The sequence below is a fragment of the Patiria miniata genome, unplaced genomic scaffold (genome assembly GCF_015706575.1).
Source record: "Patiria miniata isolate m_02_andy unplaced genomic scaffold, ASM1570657v1 HiC_scaffold_2, whole genome shotgun sequence".
NCBI lineage: Eukaryota > Metazoa > Echinodermata > Asteroidea > Valvatida > Asterinidae > Patiria > Patiria miniata.
In genome coordinates, this window is record NW_024037058.1 from 12,549,556 (window position 1) to 12,570,643 (window position 21,088).

General features: G+C 42.4%; 1 protein-coding gene and 1 pseudogene across 1 annotated transcript; both read right to left on the bottom strand.

The window, feature by feature from the left end:
* Positions 1–5,801: 5,801 nt before the first annotated feature.
* LOC119726370 lies at positions 5,802–20,164 on the bottom strand. Its single transcript, XM_038198025.1, has 3 exons — positions 19,260–20,164; positions 12,222–12,421; positions 5,802–6,997 (listed from the first exon to the last, which is right to left on the bottom strand). The coding sequence occupies exons 1-3, from the start codon at positions 20,162–20,164 to the stop codon at positions 5,808–5,810; spliced, it is 2,295 nt and encodes a 764-aa protein (XP_038053953.1). The 3' UTR covers positions 5,802–5,807.
* LOC119726535 lies at positions 10,900–13,128 on the bottom strand (annotated as a pseudogene).
* Positions 20,165–21,088: the final 924 nt, after the last annotated feature.

Here is a 21,088-nt window from a genome sequence, read left to right on the forward strand (position 1 = left end):
AGGTTCCAGATGAATCCTCCAGGTCAAGGAGAAAACTTAATGATGAACCGCCCGTGCTCTTGACCAATATCAGATTTTCCCTTTTTGTATCTTAATTTGAATTTGAATTCTTGGGTTGTTTTTAATTTTGAACTAATCTAATCTAATCTAATCTTGCACCATGTCCCGAAGGACGTTGGCTCCACGAATGTTCGCTCTCCACTCCTGTCTATCTTGCGCTCTTCGGTGTTCAAGGTAGAGGGCGCTGTTAACCATGATGTCATTTGCCCATCTCTTCCGTAGCCTACCCCGTCTATTTTTCCCATTCACTGTTTCTAGCAGGATACGCTTTGCAACTCTTTTGTTTACCATCCTCACTATGTGGCCAAACCAGGTAAGCTGGGTTTTATATGTACGTAAGGACTAGGGTAGTGGGGTTTTTTTTTGGGGGGGGGGGGGTAAAAGCTGGCAGGAACCTGCTTCGGAATTAATTAAATAGGCCTAATCAATATCGAGAAGTGAAAATATTGCCTTCGTTTAGCCGTGTGGTTGCGAACGCAAAAGTGTGGTGGTTGATAGGCAAAGCTAATCCGATTACTGCAAATGTTTACTGCACAACATAATGGATGACGACGATGGCGACGATGACGTCGATGACGACGATGACCTCGATGACGACGATGACGTCGATGACGACGATGAAGTCAATGACGACGATGACGGGGATGACGGGGATGGGGATGATGATGATGATTTTTATCACCACCTGTGCTTGTGTGACCTTCTTAACCGTATTTACGAACGGTGGATACAACAGCATGCTTTTCCAATTTATTGCTTAGTAATTTACGTTAGACAATTACTTTTTTTTTTATTAAAGTCACGTGATAACATATAAACTCTGTGTCTAGCACCCACTTATTATGGTAGAGTTCAAATTCAACCGTGATCTCGAACGGTGGATATACACGGTGAATGGTTGGCAAGCGTGCCAAGGTTGTTGGCCCAGTGATGCATGGAAAGGATTTGGGGCAAGCGTGTCCCATTGTTTTTTCAGGCAAGCGAGCCAAATATTCCGATGGTCAGGTCCTCGGAAGACTTTCGCGTACAAACCTTATGGCAGCTGTCGAGAAAAAAAATGAGGTACAAACAAAAGGGAACAAAGGAAGGAAAGGATCAGGTCCTCATGAGTATATTAAAAACGAGCTGTGTACAAGCATTACATTCACTGCGTGAAATTGCGAACAAAAGATGTCCACATATTACCAGTTTTCTTGCCCATGTCCACACAAGTTTTCCCCTCTGTGGAAAACAGGTTTAGAGATCATTTTCGGATAAGGTTGATTTATCGGTCGCAAAATGAAAAGAAACACTTAACGGAATCATAAAAAAATGGGTTGAAAGAGTTTTCACAGTGTGATTAAATCATATTTTCACAGGTTTTCTTAACTACATGTACACGAGAACAAAGAAATGACTCAACAAGGATACAAATTTCAGTAGGCCTATGTGTGTTTATAAGTGTGCGTTTTATTAAACGTCCAGTTCCTCGTCTTCGCTCTCGATATCGTTTAAATTAAACAGCCCTCCCCCTGCCAACGCGGGCATCAGGCAGTACGTTCCAATCTTAGCTTAACCCTAAAAAAGGACCGGCTATTTTGACTATCTCTCAGCCGGGGGGGGGGGAAATCCCCCCAAGATCTCGGCCATCGAGTGGCGAAAAATTATGAAACTCGGTACATGCATAGAACGGCTTATCATTAACATCCCCAAGATGCTTTGTGTACACAACGCATACGGGAAAATTCAGTTTTCACGGCGCGAAGCGCCTGAAAGTTCTTCGCTGCGCGGCAACCCCGGTCCGTGGTCTGATTTTTATGTTTTTGGTATCAAAAGATGCGCAAGGCTCGAGGCTAAAAAGTCAGAACAGCTCGGGTCGCAAAAACAAATCAAGGCTATTGCAGAAAAAGTTGAGTGGGCAGCCCCCTGGCCCCTTTAGGGTTAAGCTTCAGGTGGAACAGGCCCGGATGAAGTGATTCACTGATGCACCACTGTTCCGTAGGCTTTATATTGCGCCCTAGGCACTGGCAACCAATTGATTTGGATGTTATTAGTTCAAAACACTGTTCAAAATCTAGCCAGGATAAACTAGTGAAGGTTCTAGCTCTTTTAGAGCCTGTCGGCACCAAGAGCGTCAATCGCTTTTCAAAGGTAGGGGGGTAATAGGCTTACATCTTGGTCAGAACTAATGTGAGTGCCGAGCCTAATGGCTCTGTTAGCAGTGTGTTTAGCGCCGTGAAATTAGTCTGAGTATCACCCGTTAACCACGGAGCAAGTCTTCTGTGTAACGTCCGATATGTCTAGACATGCAGATTTATGCAAGCCGCGAGCCAGCCAATCGGAGTCGACTTTACTAAATTGTGACGTCATTTCATTCCCAAACCAGGACTTAATTATTTGGTTGGCCAATTTGAATGCAGTGTTTAGTAATAAAACAAAAAGGCTGGGCGCATTATTATGCTATGACGCGCAACGGATGGATGACCGAAGGCCCGATATAGAAAGCGCCCAATGATTGGTCAAAATCTCGAGTTCAAGAGGCGGTTGTCTTGCCTAATCAGCGAATCTGCTCACATATCATAGACCTCGGCATTCGCCGCGGTCTATTACATAGACTACCATGATATCAGTCTGAGTATCACCCGTCCACGGAGCAAAATCTCAAGTATAACGTCTGATATGTCTAGACATGCAGATAATGCAAGCCGTGCGTCAGCTAATCGGAGTCGACTTTACTAAATCGCGACGTCATTTCATTGTAGTATTCACGTACCGGTTTATCTTAATGATTTGACTTAATTGTTGTAGGTTTTCGTGTATTATTATTGAATTTTTTAATAACTTAAAGTCTTATTGTTCTTATTGTAAGGCGCATTTGATCAATTTTATTTGGAAAATGCGCGGTAGAAATTGTTTATATTATTATTATTATTATTCCCAAATCAGGACTAATTAGTTTGATTGGTCAATTCGAATGCAGTGGTAAGTAATACAACAACGGCTGGGCGCATTATATCGCGTAACATGATACAGGGCGCGTGACACCGCTTTTTTATCCATTGTCTGTGATGCGCAAAGGGTGAAAGACCGAAGACCCGATATAGAAAGTGCTCACTGATTGGTAAAAATCAGAGGTCAAAAGCTGGTTGTCTTGCCTAATTAATCAGCGAATCTACTCACATATCATAGACCGCGCAATCGCCGTGGTCTATTACACAGACTACCGTGAAAGTGGGCCCTGACTTATTGCTAAATGGCAATAGGTCAGCTGGTCTTCGATTTTTGCTGAATTTGAAAGTATCTTTGGCAAATAGCGATTAAGAGAGAACTATTCCTGTTCAATATTTACAACCTATGCAGTTGAAATGCATGAAAGCTACTTTCATGGAGACACTGGTGATTTTGTGTACTTTGTTGTGGTACGACAAACGTGAGATTCTTGATAATCGTGAGTTAAATCACCAGCTTCCATGCACAAAAGTTGAACAGCGATTCAAAAATGTATAATCGTGATGTGCGCGCAGAGGAGATCCAATCGATTCAAAGGCTTTAAAGGGGAGCTAGTTACCGGTCTCCATCTCTCTAGGGGGCCGGGAAACAGTGCAGTTAGAGTGCTTTTGTGAGGCAGTGATATATTTTAAACAGATTAAATAGTACTTATTTGCTATTTGGCTTTCATGATAAATACAACAGTAATTGTTATACCGTATCTTCCATTGGTCTTGAACAGCTAAATGAATAATAAAACTAAATGTTTACTTCACATGCATGTACACTGCATTGCATATAAATTACCTCGTATACACCGTGCTCCGTATTAAGTATACATCTTAGAATTAATATCGCGATACTCGGAGTGCAATATGAGTGTGGTATATTATACAAATAATGGATGTTTCTGGGTGCAATGGTAAGAATAATTTCATGAAGTGACAGATGAAATGTTCCATTCCACGAGGTGAAGTCGAGTGGAATGGAACGTTTCATATGTCACCGAATGAACTTATTCTTCCCATTGCACGAACGTGAAACATTCATTATTAGGTTTATATTTCACCTGAATAAATCCTTGTCATCTGATTGGTTGAATTTTCAGAGCCAATTCATTTAGGTAAAAACTGTAAAAACAAAAGTTCGACAATTTCACCATATTTAATTTATGCAAACTGTTTAACAGTTGAGAGCCATCACATTCAATTCATCTCGATTTAAACCAGCGCCACCACTGGCAGTAATGACACCGTGCAATGGAAGTTCTATTCACCGTGCAATAGAAGCTCCATACCAATGTGCGCTGTGCGCCGCGCGCGCGCCGTGCGATAGGACGATTAATTGAATGACATGTGATCAACGATCCATCAATCAGATGACGGGGATTTATTGTATAATATGGGATATTTAACAATAAAAATTGTTGACTGCTGTGATGTGTGGGATATAATGTTTTGAACACCAAAGAGCGTATGGCACCCGAGGCGAAGCAGTCTGCGACCGTTTTGTTATATTGATGACTGTGTGCCTAAAAGAGTTTTGCTCACTATTCAAGAAATAAAGTGAATCACTCCAGCGATTACTTTGAACTTCCCTGCCAGACATGAAATTGAGAAGTCGGTGTTGCAAGACGCGCGGGCCCTTTACACACACACTCAAATACGCTCATGAAATGGGACAACCTCTGGAAGAATTTGTGTGCAACGTGCTCGTTCCATCTTTGAGTAAGAGGACAATTAGTACTCATATGTGCTATTAAATGTTCATGATAAATACGGCCTCTTGGCATATGTGGAACACAGACGTACTGAACACCGCAAAAAGAAAGTCCACACTCAATGGAGGAGTCATAATTTTGAATGTGATCGTCTTTATGATAATATCATTTATATAGACCTTTGGGGAATGTTGTTAGCTACATTGTGAGCCCCGTTTGCTACCAAAGACTGTAAATCGTCCAACATTGACAATCGTTTATGAAAATGATGCAGTTTGAAAAGCTGCCCCAGTTAAAAAGTATACGCGCCGAATGGAAATTGCTGCTTGATAAATGATGTTACTCTGCCTGAAACGAACAGCAAAAAATATCGATCGCACAGTGCTTGTATGCATGGGAGCACGCGAAATTGAATTACCCGCGCTTTGTTCGGGCACTGTGCGGTCGACAGTGGCCAACAACCTTCATGCATGCGGGTTTCTTCTTAGCAATTTCTCCTCGCGTAATCTTTCAATGTCCAACTTTTTAAACCGCATCATTTCACATAAACTGTTGTCAATGTTGGACGACAGTCTTTGGAAGCAAACTGTGTACCAAAACCTAGCGAACAAAGCTCGCCAAAGGTGTATGTAAATGACGTCATTACAAGACGAACAAATTCAAAATGATGACCCTCCATTAAGAGCGGACTTTTTCGCGGTGTTTACATTATTGATCTATGTTCCACTCGCATTCGTGGTATTACTAATGGAAACTTATACTGAACTGTATACAACCACAAGTGCCGATATACCCTTGGAATAAATAAAGATGAATAAAGGCTAAATAGTTACAGACATAGTACATGTAACACAGTGATCGCAAATAACACAGTTGTATTCTACAATCGCCTGACGAAACTTAACTTTGCAGGTTACTGTTTCACTTGATTCAGGTCTTTAAACGGAACTATCGTAATGGGGCCGAGTTTATCATATGCTAATACGAACGAAGGTGTGTCACACAATCAAATTCGCACTCGCGTTTGCTTACACGCCGAACACCAATCGTGTTCGATTAATTAACACAACCTGATTTTTTTCAGGACCTCCTTGCAGTCTTGTCTAAAACGTCTGTTTGCTATCCCGTAGATCAAGGGGTTCGCAGCGTTGTTGGTGAAACAAACGGCATGTGAAGACTTCAGTATACGTATAACTGTCGGGTTGATTGGTGCTCCGTTATAGAAGGCATACTCTGCCGCGACCGATATCCAATACGGCAGCCAGGTAAGTAGGAACACTACGCTGGTTATGAAGAGCATCCTCGTTGTTTTACGCTGAAGGTTTACCGTTTTGACCTTTTGAGACTGTTGCCCTTTTCCCCGCGTATCTGAGGATGAACCTGGGATACCCTGGGATGACGAGAATGCATCCGTTGCCTTGGTGGTAGACATTCCCTTCAGTGGTGAGTTTTTGATGTCTGACGTCATAGGAATTACTGACATTTCAGTCTCGCCAGTTTTCGACACGCTGGGACGAGCCATGCTTGAATCCTCATTGCAAAGCCTCACACCATCATGACCCCCAACGCTCAGCCCAGCTTTAGAGTGAACACCAACTTTGACGTGCTTCCGGATGGCCATGTAAACTAGTTGATAGCATACGGCGATCATCACCAGTGCGGTTACGAAAAGCACAATTTGGATTGTCAACACCAGCATTCTTAAAAGTACATTAGAAGGGTCGGTGGACATCGCTACAAAAGCTGGGGTGCTCATCAAAAACGAAAACACAAATACTATTATGGCTGCTGCCTGTGCCCGTTTCTTGGTGAAATATCGGTTCTGTGCTCGGCACACGCAGTCATAGCGATCCGCTGCAATGAGTGCAGTAGTCAGCACGGATGCAGTAAAAAACGCCGTCATAAATGCCCAGGGGAACAATAAAGCTCGTGGTACCTGACACCCTGCAAGGAGAATGGCTTCTTCTGAAATGCGGCGCAAACGCAGCAAGCAAACGGCTAGATCAGCCAAGGCTAAGGCCATGATGAAGACATGGGTGCTGGTCTTACGAGGCTTCGTCCAGTAGACTCGGAGAATGAGGCAGTTACCAGGTACACCGACTACAAACGTAATCATGTGGACAACAAGCGTGAATATGTCCCCACCGACAGTTATAGCTATTGCAGTGGGGAGTGCAGCCTTATCAGGCAATGTGGAGCTTGCTACGGAATGATCCTCCATGGTGATCTCACAATCGTCACTCGAAGCAACTTTAATGATAGATAACCAACTGTATAGTGCGCTAATTTCAGTCCGTTCTGGTTCAAGCATTTCAAGGTTTCACATCGACGGCCAAAAAGTTGGTCCTTATATTCGTCTTCAACAATACCCCCATCACAAAAGCTTTCACCATTTACGTGACGTCAATGATTACCGCCATAACCAGCTGAGTCGATAAAAACAACTTTTCATAACCACGTGCATTTTCATTGGTCGCTATTTAAAAACCACTGACATTTAGGTATAAACTTCTGGGAGATATGTAAGCCAAATCCTGGATGTCCGCGCCGGCCTTTTGACAAATCACTTACTTTAAACCATGCTCATGGGCATAGTTGTATTGCTTTTCACTTCAGTTGCAAGTATCGAAGATGGACAAACGAAGATATTGGGGAAAACGCTAATTGAAAAGTACAAATCGTATCCGCTTAAAGAAGATTTTTAAAAAGATTCAAATTGATTATATTCAAAATGTCCACTCGGTAATGTCGGTCACTGAGGAGGGGTCTTCTTTATTCAAAGTCTAAAGGTCGAAATTTTCAAAAGCCTGGTCTTAAGCCTAAAGCCTCTGCTTTGAAATTGTATGAATTGCACATCCTGTTTACCGCAGTGCGTATGGTGGCCAGTGACCTCCGTCTTCTTACTAGTCTTGCGTCAAGACGATTTTTTTTAGTATATCGGAAAGCCAATCACCTGCCAAAAGAGGGTGTTATTATGGATCAGATATCATCCACGAATCGCTGTCCATGAGTTTACAAATCAAACACTTATACGCAATACTGATAAAACCGGTACTGAGACTTACAATATTTCCATTTCTCATGAGCTTACTCGGATAATATTATCACCAACTCATATCCCGAATTGTGATTTTGATGGGGGATACTTGCTCAATCTCTCTTTGTGTTCAAACCCTGATGATTTTGTTGCCAAGATCCTGCCTCTGATTGGTTATTCCTACAATTCAACTATTTCTGTTTCAGTTGATTACTCATCTCTCTCAGCTATACTTTCCACCTTTTCCACTGTACTGTTTTTCCTTTCAGAAAGAAGACTTGGAGGGGGGTTCATTCATTGTCTTTGGATGAAAATTCACATCCTCTCTCGTACCTATACCAGATTAGGGCCCATGCATTTTCAACATTGTTTCACTTAAGTGTTTGCAGCAGTAATTGCCCATCGTAATCATTTTTTTTTTCAAGAAAAATCATCACCTTAGAACTTTGGAAAGTGGACGTCTTTTTCATGAAGCCCGTAATTGTTGTAAGAGGGTTTAAGAGGATGCTAAGCGGGAATATGCTAACTCTGATTCCTTTGCTACACAGCGGCTCGGCACTACGGATTTTGGGCGGATTGCTAACAGCGTTCTTAACAGTTACAAGTCTTCCATCCCTCCTTTCTTCCATGGACCTGAAGTCATTTATTCCATTCGACAAGGCAATCTTTTTTGTAAATAACTTTGTGTCCACTTCCACACTTAATAATGATCATCCCCATCCCTGTTTTTCCTTTTCGCGCTACTAACCAGGTATCAACACTCCTCATGACTCCCAAGAAGGTTGCCAAAATTATTCATACCTTGGATGCCTCCAAAGCTACTGGCCCTGATGGAATCCCTGTAATCGTATCGAAAATGTGTTCTCCTCAACTTTTTTGCAGTTTTGTCCTGCTATTTGATATGTGTTCTTCATCTTGTAAAAGGGCGTCTGTTGTACCTGTTTTCAAAGGCGTTGGTGAGCGTTCTGAACCCACTTATTACAGTACACTACGTGGTACGTATAGAAAAGTAAACCCAAAATGGCAACCCCTATCAAGTAAAAAGAGACCTAAGCTCTTGCCAAGATAAAACATGATTTTTTTATTAACCATTTGAAGCAGAAGGTATTTGAATAAAGGTTATAATAAGTGCCAGTTATCATGGTTATGAGAGTGTTCCGATGTGATTTTTGTTTCTGTGAATTGTCTTCGTTGTGCTGAAATATCTACCTTTATTGTGATCTGTGGACACAAATATAAAACGGTGCTTGTGTTTAAAAGTCCATAACTGGAAAGAATGTGAGCGATTTGAAGGATTCATTTACTAAAAGAAAGCTAATATTGATTGGGATTTTACATCCTAGATCTTGAACGCGCTACGTGCAGAACTTCTTTTTAACACAAATAGGGCTCGCCATTTGGGGTTCGTTTTCTTTTTACTCACCCTGTATGTCTGCTTCCTGTAATCTTTGAATGCTTTCTTAACCAACAGCTTCTTTTTTACCTTGAGCACCATCTTCTAACTTACTGCCAGTGTGCCTTCGCCCTGCCCGCTCAACAGGTGATCTACTGTGTCTAATCACAGATCATTTTTATAGGATCATTAAGTTAGATGAAGATCTGAGCATTGAAAATCTCCAAAGTGGCTGGTAGAAAAATGATAAACAATGGAATTTGGGAAAGATCAAAAAGAAGGGGACATGGAGGAAGAGGAGGGAGAGTGGGAAGAGGAGTAGCAGGATGAGGAGGTGGTGGTTCAGGTTCAGGAGGTTCAGGTTCAGGACAAAAATCAGAATGAACAAAAAATGAAATCCACATCAAAAACTGCAATTCGTGGAGTACCAATTACAGGCGCGGATCAAGAGGGGGGGTCAACCCCCCCCCCCCCCAGCTCTGTCAATTTTTTTTTTCATACAAATTCCTACAAAATAAGTCTTAACCCCCGCCCACCCCCCCTGCTGTGTCATCCCCCCAAAATATACTCGTATTATGTCTACCTTTTCAAATTACGGTACACCATTCTGTAATCTAGTGTTAATAATTGTCGGATTTGAACAGCGCCCCCTATTGAAATATGGTACCCCCCCCCCCCCGGAGAAAAAAACCTGTGTACATTTTCAGATTTTTTTGCTGATGAACCCCCCCCCCCCCCCCTGCGAAAATTCCTGGATCCGCCCCTGAATTATTTTGTAAAGAAATCAACTTCATTAATCACAATCGTCCCACTTTTTACATCATTTGTGGCGGGGATCCCCGGGCCTCACCAACGTTTGTTCGGATTGAATTTGGCACCTATTGAAGAGAAGACAATTTTCCCTAACAACTGATCTTCCCTATACGACAAACCTCTCAGAGCGACCTCAATGTTAAGGGTGCAGGTCCGTTTTGGAGGAAAATATTACGGCGATTGTGACTAATTGTTAACTCATTGCTAAATAAACGTGTAACGAAGACACCTCTTTACAGAATTGTCGGCACAAGCAATACAATTTATTCAGCAATATATGTACAGTATTTGAACTTTAATGGGCGTAGTTGTTTTATTATCTGGGTCTTTTTTATACGGGATTAATCCTATCCTATTAGTCGAAGCAGCAATGCACAACAATCATCAATGCACAATGTCAACAAGGTACAGCAGGCAAGGTACATGTACAACAGCATCAGCAAGGTACCTTTGTACTCGCTAGTCGCTACACATCATCCATCCGAGCCGGAGTAAGCAACGTACAGCTATTAGAGCCTTGTTCTTACATCAGCTATTCTTGCCAGCATCGCTTCGGGGCCGCTGTACAGCCCATACGCATTTGTATTCGCCACGCATAAGCATGCGCAGAGCACACGCAAAGTAATCCAACTACTTCCTATCTACTCGTTATCCGCACCCCAACTCCCATAAAACCATACGACTCTGCACTGACCGCATCACATCACGCATCGTCTGCCTAAACACGCACACACTACGTCGCGCATGAGCTTGGCCAACCAACGCTATACACGCCACGCACGCAGTTCGCTCGTACCCACCGCCCTGAACAGGGCGCTGTGAAGGGCTAAGGGTGCAGACCAGAAAATATGCCCAAAATTGCCTACGCGCGCCAAAGCAAGATTTGTATGCCCTCATTTTTTTTGCTATGGAGCATTTTGTGGGCCATGAACTTCAGGTTTGTTAAAAAGTTGGATCGAAGCCATGCACAGGACTGCTAGCTCGTATTTATGTGAAATTCGGATGAAATTGGGCCCATTTAATAGTTGAAATGTGGTTGATTTGTGACATAACTAAGGCCAGCGCACTAACAGCAACGCACAAACGCCTCTAGTCAAACGATGGTCTTGCAATCTTGCCATGATTATTATAATGTCACTGGTGTAGAACGGCACTTCATATACACCGCGTTGCAGTGAGTTAAAACCTCAGGGTGCAAGGAACCCTGGGCTACGCCTTGGATGCTCTGCGCCCTCGAGCCTCGGGCGTTAAAACGCCATATCCAACATCATATCAGTCAACAATGGTTAAACATACTACAAAGATTGATGCATGCATGCTATAACTTCACAGTGGAGACAGTGATACAATTTAGACAGACTATATAGTACTCAAATGTGCTATTTAATGTTCATGATAAATACGCACTCGTCGCATATCAAACACAGACGCACTATTATTATTCCGTGTTCCACTCGCGCTCGTGGGATAACTAATAATAAAATATATATTAGTGAATACCAATACTGATATTCCCTTGGAATAAATACAGATGAATAAAGCCTAAAAAGTTACAAACATGATACATGTAATACAATGATCGCTTATAATAAAGGTGCAGTTGAAAACGGCCTGGCAAGGCCTCCAAATTTGAGGTTAGTCGTTTCAATTGATTCCAGCCTTAAAAAGTGAATGACGCGTGTTCGGACCGTTTCTATACCCATGTGCTAAAGTTGTACGCAAGTATTTGCGCCAATACGGACATGTACTACACATTCGCATCGAGAAACTCACGATGGCGACACACTTAAATTCGCATTCGCAATCGTTTTCACGCCGAATACTAAGAACTGACATTAGGCAATCGTTTTCGATTAATTAATAACACAACCTGAGTTTTTTAAGGACCTCCTGGCAGTCTTGTCTAAAACGTCTGTTTGCAATTCCGTATATCAACGGGTTCACAGCGTTGTTGACGAACGCAATGGCAGTTGAAGACTTCAGCGCAAGTCTAAATGTTGTGTTGATGTGTGCTCCGTTATAGAAGGCATACTCTACCGCGGCGGATATCCAATACGGCAGCCAGGTAAGTAGGAACACTACGCTGGTTATGAAGAGCATCCTCGTTGTCTTACGTTGAAGTGATGAAATGTTGATGTTTGACGTACTAGGAATAGTTGACATGTCCGTAGCTCCAGTGTTTAATACGCAGGGACGAGCCATGCCTGAATCGTCACTGCAAAGCCTCTCACCGCCCTGATCCCCGACATTCAGACCAGCTTGAGAGTTAACACCAACTTTGACGTGCTTCCGGATGGCCATGTAAACTAGTTGATAGCATACGGCGATCATCACCAGTGCGGTCACGAAAAGCAGAATTTGGAACGCCAACACAAGCATTCTCAAGAATGCATTGGAAGGGTCGTTGGACATCGCTATAAAGGCCGAGATGCTGATGACAAACGAAAACACAAATGTTATTATGACTGCAACCTGTGCCCGTTTCTTGGTGAAAAATCGGTTGCGTGCTCGGCACACGCAGTCATAGCGGTCGGCTGCAATGACCGCGGTCATCAGAACGGATACTCCCATAAACGATGTCGTAAATGCCCAGGCGATTAACAGAGCGCGTGGTACCTGACCCCTGTTAAAAGAATGTCTTCTTCGGAAACGCGGCGCCATCTTAGCAAGCAGACGGCCAGATCAGCACAGGCTAAGGCCATGATGAAGACATGGGTGCTGGTCTTGTGAGCCTTAGTCCAGTAGACTCGGAGAATGAGGCAGTTGCCTGGTACCCCGATTAGAAACACTATCACATGGACAGCAAGCGTGAATATGTCCCCTCTTGCAGCGAAAGCTACTGCAGTAGGGAGTGTATCCTTATGATGCAAGGTGGGGATTGCTAACGAGTGATCTTCCATGGTGATCTCACAATCACGATCTCGCAATTGCGCTAAATTCACTTGTAACAAAGATTATAAGGTCTGTGTTGGTTCTTCAAGCATGCTAGGGTTCATCGCATCGACGGGCAAACAAGTTAAGGTCCTTATATTCGTTATCAAACAATGCCCCCTTTTACAGAAACTCTCAATTCAGATACTTGACGTAAACGGAATCTAATAGGCGCGGGTGGCATTACGCCGTGATTATCCGAGCCAATAAAAGCGTCTCTTCAATAGCACGTGCGTTTTCGTCAGTTGCTATGTGATACAATTAAGCACTCAAAACCCAAGAACCGTTGAGTTGTTAAGTAAATACGTGTGGGAGCCAGATAAGCCAAGATTACAGCGCCTATCGACAAATTTATATTGTATTTGAAACGTGCTCGTGGGTAAAACTGTACTGCTTTTCTCTTCAATGGGAAATAACGCAATTAATGGTGTACAGCGAGTGAAGCTTCTTAAGAGGGAGTATGGAAAACTCTATGCATTAAAACAACAGTGCCAAGTACAGCAAGGATCCGCCTGCAGAGGATTTAAAAGACTCTTTAGCCATGATTTTGGTCCGCTGTTGGGACTGAGAATGAGCCCTAGGGAACGAGCATGTTGAGTTTGAGAGACGAATCTTTGAGCACTCTTTCTCATTATTTCATTCGTAAACTCATCACACAAGACTTTTCCCCCAAAGATTCGGCTACCTATTCAGATGAAAGGTTGTCATGTCAACCAAGTACCTTTCCTTGTCGATTCATTTTTGATGTTCAACTTGCACATTATCTAAAGACGTAGGTAATTGAAAAGGTAAATACAAAAACATACTTAGGGACCGTGAACATTCAGCCCTGGTATGAAAAGGGCCCCTGGTACCTCGTCCGGTCCAGAGCCAGTCCGGTCTTCAGCCCAGTCTCGCCCGGTACATGGTCCTGTCTGACCAGAAGTTTTGAAGTCAGTCTGGCGCATCAATTTATTGCCCTTCAGAGAACCTCCAGAGCAGAACAATAGCAGACTAACCGGATTAAAGATAAAATCCTTCCAAGCGACTTGGTAATTTACGGTCATTGTGCGCGAAACCGCATGGCAGGGGTTTTGGTCTGTGCCGACGAAAGTGTTCTATTGTTTCACGCCGAGAGATGAAAACCACAAGCGGGTTTCTTCTGGGATATTTTACATGCGTCAATACTTGCAAACAATAGACCCGAGCTTACCGGGGGGGGGGGGGCCTTTTCATACCGGGGCTGAATGGTCACGGTCCCTTATGGGAATTGATTGGAATTCATGAGGACAATCGGATTACATGGCCATACAATGCTATTTAACTATTTCCAAAAGGGAAACTAAGGAAGGATATTATTGCTTGTTTGTCGAATCACAATACAGGCGTAATTACCAAACTGACTTTAATATACAGCACAGCCCCGGGTCGCCCGCTGAAAAGCTAAAAACGAATCAGACAGATGGATTCTTTTCAAAAACGCACAGAACTAATGTAGCTTAATCTTCCGTATCGCATTATTTTTTCTAATGCCCATTAGTCGTTGATGCATGACTTGCAATGAGGAGTGCCATGCTTTATATAGGTATTTTATCGGAGAGGAGTGCCATGCTTTATATAGGTATTTTATCGGAGAAGAAAGCCCCGAAAAGCCTGGTTGTTTACCTCTATACTTTCAGTTTCATAGCCTATACCCGTTCATGTACCGAATGAGCACAACATAGCAAGGGGCTGAGATAGTAAACTGCTAAAATATTTCGAGCCCTATTGACACATTAAGTGGAACTTCTTTTTTAATTTGAAAATATACACGTTCTACAGCTTTATTTCGGTTGAGAAGCACATTTGCTGAGTTTACTATGCCATTTCCATTGACAAAGCTGAAAGTGACGAGTGCACCATGAAGGGAAGCAGCAAAGACGCGCTGTTTCCACCTAAAATGGTGGGGTGGCCGGGGGGGGGGGGGGGTGGTAGGGAGCGGGGGAATTTAAGAGGTGTTGCAGTCAACACACAAAAAGACCAAAGGCCTAAAGCAAAATGAATCGAGCAGAGGCAGCGGTTTTTTTTTTCTCCCAGGCGACATCCACATATGGGTGTACGCAGGCTATGGCGTTTTAGATTTAACTTTTTTTAAAACATGAGAAGAAAATATAAACGAAACGTTGAGTCCCTCCGGTTCTTTTCAGAACCACACATACTCACAAAAGAGATTTATTCACATGGTGCTACCGCAAACTTATATTGTCTTAAGAAAATATTAAATTAGACAAAAAAGTGAATTTGAACGTTATGAAAATCAGACTTTATTTCCCTTTTAAATAAAATCCTCCGAAGCCTCAGGTTAGAAAAAGAAAAAAACTTGGGTGAAAAACCGAGATTCGAACCCGCAACCTCGACGTGCAAACAAAGAATTATATACCTGCGTGCGCATCATAAACGTATCGTAGAGGGCGCCATGTATGCGGATGTAAGGCTGCATCCGAATCAGTTGGCTAAAGCTAGGTCTAGGTCTGCGCCCATTGAAAATACGCGGGGACGCGCTGACAATAGACGTAGCCGTAGCTCTGGAAGCCCGTTTCGGACACGGCCTCACTTGGGAGAAAACATTTCGTGACCTGGCAGGGGGCCTGACCCTTTTCTGGATCAAAATGACACTTTTCATGGTTAAAAGTTGCAATATTTGGCTCTATACTGGGTCATCTTGACCCGTAAAGTGATATTTTTTACCCAAAAGAGTGTCATTTGTGAGCTGGAAAAAGGTCAGGCCCCATAAGCTCCCGGATTCCGGGTCAAATCTGACCAGGGACCTTTTGATATGATATAGCCACCCAAGCACACCCTCTTGGCGGAGCCAGCAACTTTACGGGAGTATCAGTTTGTCTGTTTCATAAAGCAGCATAAGGGAACCAGAGGGCCCACCTAATAGGGGAAAAGACAACGATGTACCCATCAGGAGACTTGGTGGCGGCGGCGTCGCGCAGGCATAAAGACGATTCGAACAAGATGGAAGAAGTCAAACGACCAGGATGCTTAGCTCACTCTCAGTCAAGAGGATCAAATAAAAAATGCAAGGCATGCACTAAATGCATGCTTGACATTGGTGCTGCTAGCTGGACCGGGGGAGGTATTAGGGGATTTGATGCCCCCCCCCCCCGCCAGGAAATAAAACAAAATACAAACACGGGAAAAGTACGGTACACAAACAGGGGGAAAGTAAGAGACTCGAAGTCGATATTTTACTGCACATTATTTCCAACTGGAAACCCTCAGAAATGGCCATAAAACGTGCTTTGACTCACGAAAATGCATATTTCCATATCCCCAATTACCTAATTACCTACCAGTATGAGAAGTCTTAACTTTCTAGATGATCACACGGCAAAATGCATAGCCGGACAGAGAGACAGAGACACGGGGCTCGCTTATTTTACGGGGCTCGCTTATTGTGGAGTGCTGTGGCCTCGTGGTTATAAGGGCACTTGATTCGTGGTCTGTGGGTAAAGCTGCGGGTTGTGGGTGCGTGTGCCCTTGAGCAAGGCACTTTGTCACTCATTGTTTTTCTTCACCCAGGAGTAAATGGGTACCTGTGAGGGCAGAAATGGTTATTGTGATTGAATAAGCTTGCTTGCGCCTAACAGGCAGCATCCAGCTGTTCACTCCCCAGGGAGGTGAGGTGGTATTTGGAACGTTTAATTGGCCCAATGATCAGGGGTAATAATAATACTGCAAGCGCTTTGATTTAGTTTACTAATAAGAGCGTTCTTAAATGCCGCTATTCTTATTAGTTTACATGTTTAATATAGACGTCATCTAAATATCTAACACTTATAATGACAAGAGTATGCTTACAATAAAGATGCATTACATATTTTGATCTCATAATAAACGTTAACGCTTAGTGTTATACTAAATATACTACATAATGAAATTGCACTAGATCAGATACGTTGTATTTGCTCTGAAATAATTAACTCATATTATAATTAGCCTATGGCAAGAGTTCGCACTTTAATATCTACAGAATGAGATTTTAAAGGAGTCGCATGTGAACTGTCACAGGTAATACATTTATTTTGAAATCAAGTGTGTATCAATGCAGGTTTGAATTAGAATATGTTCTATGGTTGTCTAGTGTTGGCTGGACAGACAGGTTACCTTTTTCAGCCAATCGTCGGATATATTCATTCGGAACAATGTGCTTTTAATGTTCAAGATACTACGATAAGTAATCACTGAATTCTGCATTTCAATGAAACATAAGTTATCATTGAATTCCGTATTCCAGAGATTCGTTATAATTGAATTTTGTGTTTCTGTGATAATATTATGATTACAAGACACGGTTCCGTTATCTACAAGCTTTAAAAACAATTATTATTTAAAATAAGAGCATTAAAAACAAATATCTTTGAAATTTATCCGTTATATCAGGTGCGCATTGGTGTGTTTACACGATAAAATCATCGCAGTAACGTGGTAACTTAGATGGTAATAATCTATATACGCTACACCGTACACATGGTAGGGCCTAATTGCAAGCCATGACAATGTACTTCGGAGACATGGTAAGCATGAACGGTAAATATACATTTACATTTTATAGAACATGTGCCCTGTGACGTCAAACCAACGGACAACCGACGGACAACCCAAAAATATTTAGCATGTTACTTTGCCCACAGTAAAAAAAAAAGTCACCGACACCACGAAGTATCACTCTACATGTTAAACTATATATTTTTCTGTTTTCAGATTTTTTTTACATTTTTAAACATTATTTATCAAGGCCTACCATTGCACGAAGTTTCAAAGCTTGAATAGCTTTACTTTAATAATTACGCTAATCACCACGAAGTAACACTCCACCGTGTTAAACCATAATTTTTTTCGGTTTTCGGTGTTTTACATTTTTAAACAAAATTCATCAAGGCCTACCATTGCACGAAGTTTTAAAGCTTGAAGAGCTTGACTTTACGAATTACGCTAATTATATCCATGGCAACTTTTGCGCAAAAGTGACAAGTTTCGTTTTAACGAAGTAAAACTTAAGTTTCATTTACCATTGTAATGCATGGCGCGCACTCTGCTCAAATGCGAGCAAAAACGTTTTCACGAAGTAACACTCTCCTATATAGTGTTGTAATTCATCGAAGCGTACTACTTCGTGAAAATAAAACTTTATAGTTTCGCACTTTTTCGGTTTTACGAACTTGCAATCACCTCTTTTTCTTATTTCTCGTTGATTTCATTAACAAACGGGTCCACAGCAGATTTAATCAATTCAATACATCAAGTGTCCACAACGAGAAACCCAACTGAAAATACTCCTCAGCTCAGACGCAAAGTGTTGTTTTAGAAGGCGTTCACACTTTAAAAACCGGGGTTTTCTTCGATTGCTAGTTTTTACTGGTATGTACATGAATGGTGTCGCTGCAGTTCATTTTATAACATTTCAAGAGAAAGGTATACAACTGGAGTGCAGAAGAAAACAGTTGTGACCACACATAACCAACCGAGACGCAAACAGCTGTTAGAACGTTACACTATAGTGCTCTCCTGTTAGAGATTACAATACTCAGCTCTAAGGAGACTGATATAATTAGAAGTGACATGTAATATTCAATGTTGAGAATCTTATAGTGAATACTATCCAGAGCAGGTGCCGATTTTCTTTTAAATAAATACAAATGGTTAGAAAGTGCATCTCGTACACTGATCTCGTATAACACAGTTTTAAACCGCTTTTCATGGCTACCAGTTTAATTGACTCCAGCCTTAATAAGGAAATGCCTTTAAAGCGCCGTTTTCTATAATGCGCTAATACGAACGAGAGTGCATTACACATTCAGCGCGAAACTCGCCGTGACGACACAATTAAACTCACATTTTGTGCAATTCCGTGCAAGAAGGGCACGGCTGAAAATGGAATTACATTCTGTCTTCGGAACTACAAGCATCACAACCTCAATTATGGTATCACATGAATGAGGACAACAAAACATTCAACTCCTATTTTTGTCTAATTGGTCGGTGGCCTCTGCATGGGAAGACGTCCGCGGCGATGCAATTACCAATTTGCGTTCGCTTTCCCACCGAATACCAAGAACCGACATTAGGCAATGGTTTTCGATTAATTAACACAACCGGAGTTTCTTAAGTACCTCCTTGCAGTCTTGTCTAAAACGTCTATTTGCGATTCCGTAGATTAACGGGTTCACAGCGTTGTTGACGAACGTACTGGCAAATGAAAAGTACCTCAGCATGCGTAGAAAAGTCAGGTTGATTGGTGCTCCGCCAAGCAAGGCATACTCTACCGCAACGGATATCCAATACGGCAGCCAGGTTAGTAGGAACACTACGCTGGTAATGAGGAGCATCCTCGTTGTCTTACGCTGAAGGTTAACCGCTTGGACCTTTCGAGATTGTTCTCCTCCCCCTTTTTATCTGATGATGAACCTGGAATTGCCCGAGATGACGAGCAAGCATCCGTTGTTTTTATGGTAGACATTCCCTTCATTTTCAGTGGTGAAGTTTTGAAGTCCATTTCAACGAAAGTGGACACGCCGGGACGAGCCATGCCTGAAACGTCACTGCCAAGCCTCTCACCACCCTGACCAGCTTGAGAGTGAACACCTACTTTGACGTGCTTCCGGATGGCCATGTAAACTAGTTGATAGCATACGGCGATCATCACAAGCGCGGTCACAAAAAGCACCAATTGGAGCACGAGTACAACCACTCTCATGGATACATTCGAAGGGTCGGTGGACATTGTTAAATAAAAGACTGGTATGTGGATGACAAACGAAAACACAAATGTTATTGTGACTGCTACATATGCTCGTTTCTTGGTGAAAAATCGGTTGTGTGCTCGGCACACGCAGTCGTAGCGGTCGGCTGCAATGACCGCGGTCATCAGAATGGATGCTCCCATAAACCACGCCGTAAATGCCCAGGCGATTAATATGACGCGTGGTGTCTCATGTCCCCTTGCCAAAAGAAAAGCGTCTTCTACAACGCGTGGCCATCTTTGAATGCAAACGGCCAGATCAGCCCAGGCTAAGGCCATGATGAAGACATGGGTGCTGGTCTTATGAGTCTTAGTCCAGTAGACGCGGAGAATCAAGCAGTTACCTGGTACGCCGATGAGAAACACTATCACATAGACAACAAGCGTGAACATGTTCCCACCAGCAGCGGTAGATACTGCAGTTGGTAGAACACCCTCAGGCAAAGTGGGGATTGCTTCAGCGTGATCTTCCATCGCACAATTGATACTGATGAGAAACCAACTCTAGCTTGTGTCTTATACAGTTGCACTTGTACTAAAGTTTTGCAAGTTGCAATGGGATATTTACTAATATTCAGTACTGGTTCCTCGACATGTACTATAGCTTCGTCAAATCGGCGGGCAAGGCAAACAATTTTGGTCCTTAAATACGTTTTGTAACAATACCGGTATCCCTTTTAAAATAAGCTCTGGATTTCACGTGACGTCAAAAAAATAATTACATTGTAAAACAGAGACCATTAGTCTGACCTGTGATGTTGAATGCATTAATTTATCATGTATTGCAGGGATTAACAACCACTTAATATGTTCTTAACAACCTTGTTTATGCTCGTCAGTTTCATATAACGGACTAATGATTGATACAATAAAAGACCAACTTCGTTCTCATGGCGTCAAGCAGTATGCTGCCACAAAAGTAACTACTCGCACGTACATGGTGTTTATTTTTGGCTTCCTCGAATTCTGAGCGGATTTACAAGGGAAGGGGGAGGTATAGGCTTGCTTAAGCCGCGTGCTCCGCCGACCCGCCAAAGATTCGGCCACTTATTCAGATGAAAGGTTGTCATGTCAACCAAGCACCTTTCCGTGTCGATGAATTTATGTTCAACTTGCACATTATTTACGGACGTTGTAATTGAAAAGGTATACATAAAACATACTAATGGATTGATTTGAATTCACGAAAATAATCGGATTAAATGGTCATACAATGCTATTTCGCTATTTTCAAAAGGGAAAGTACGGAAGGTTATTATTGATCATTTTGTCGAATTACTATGTCGTAATTACCAAACCGACTGTAATGTGCGATACGGGTTGCCCGCAGAGGATTAATTAAAAACAAAAAGGATGGATTCTTTTCAAAAACGCACAAAACTGTAGCTTAAGTTTCAT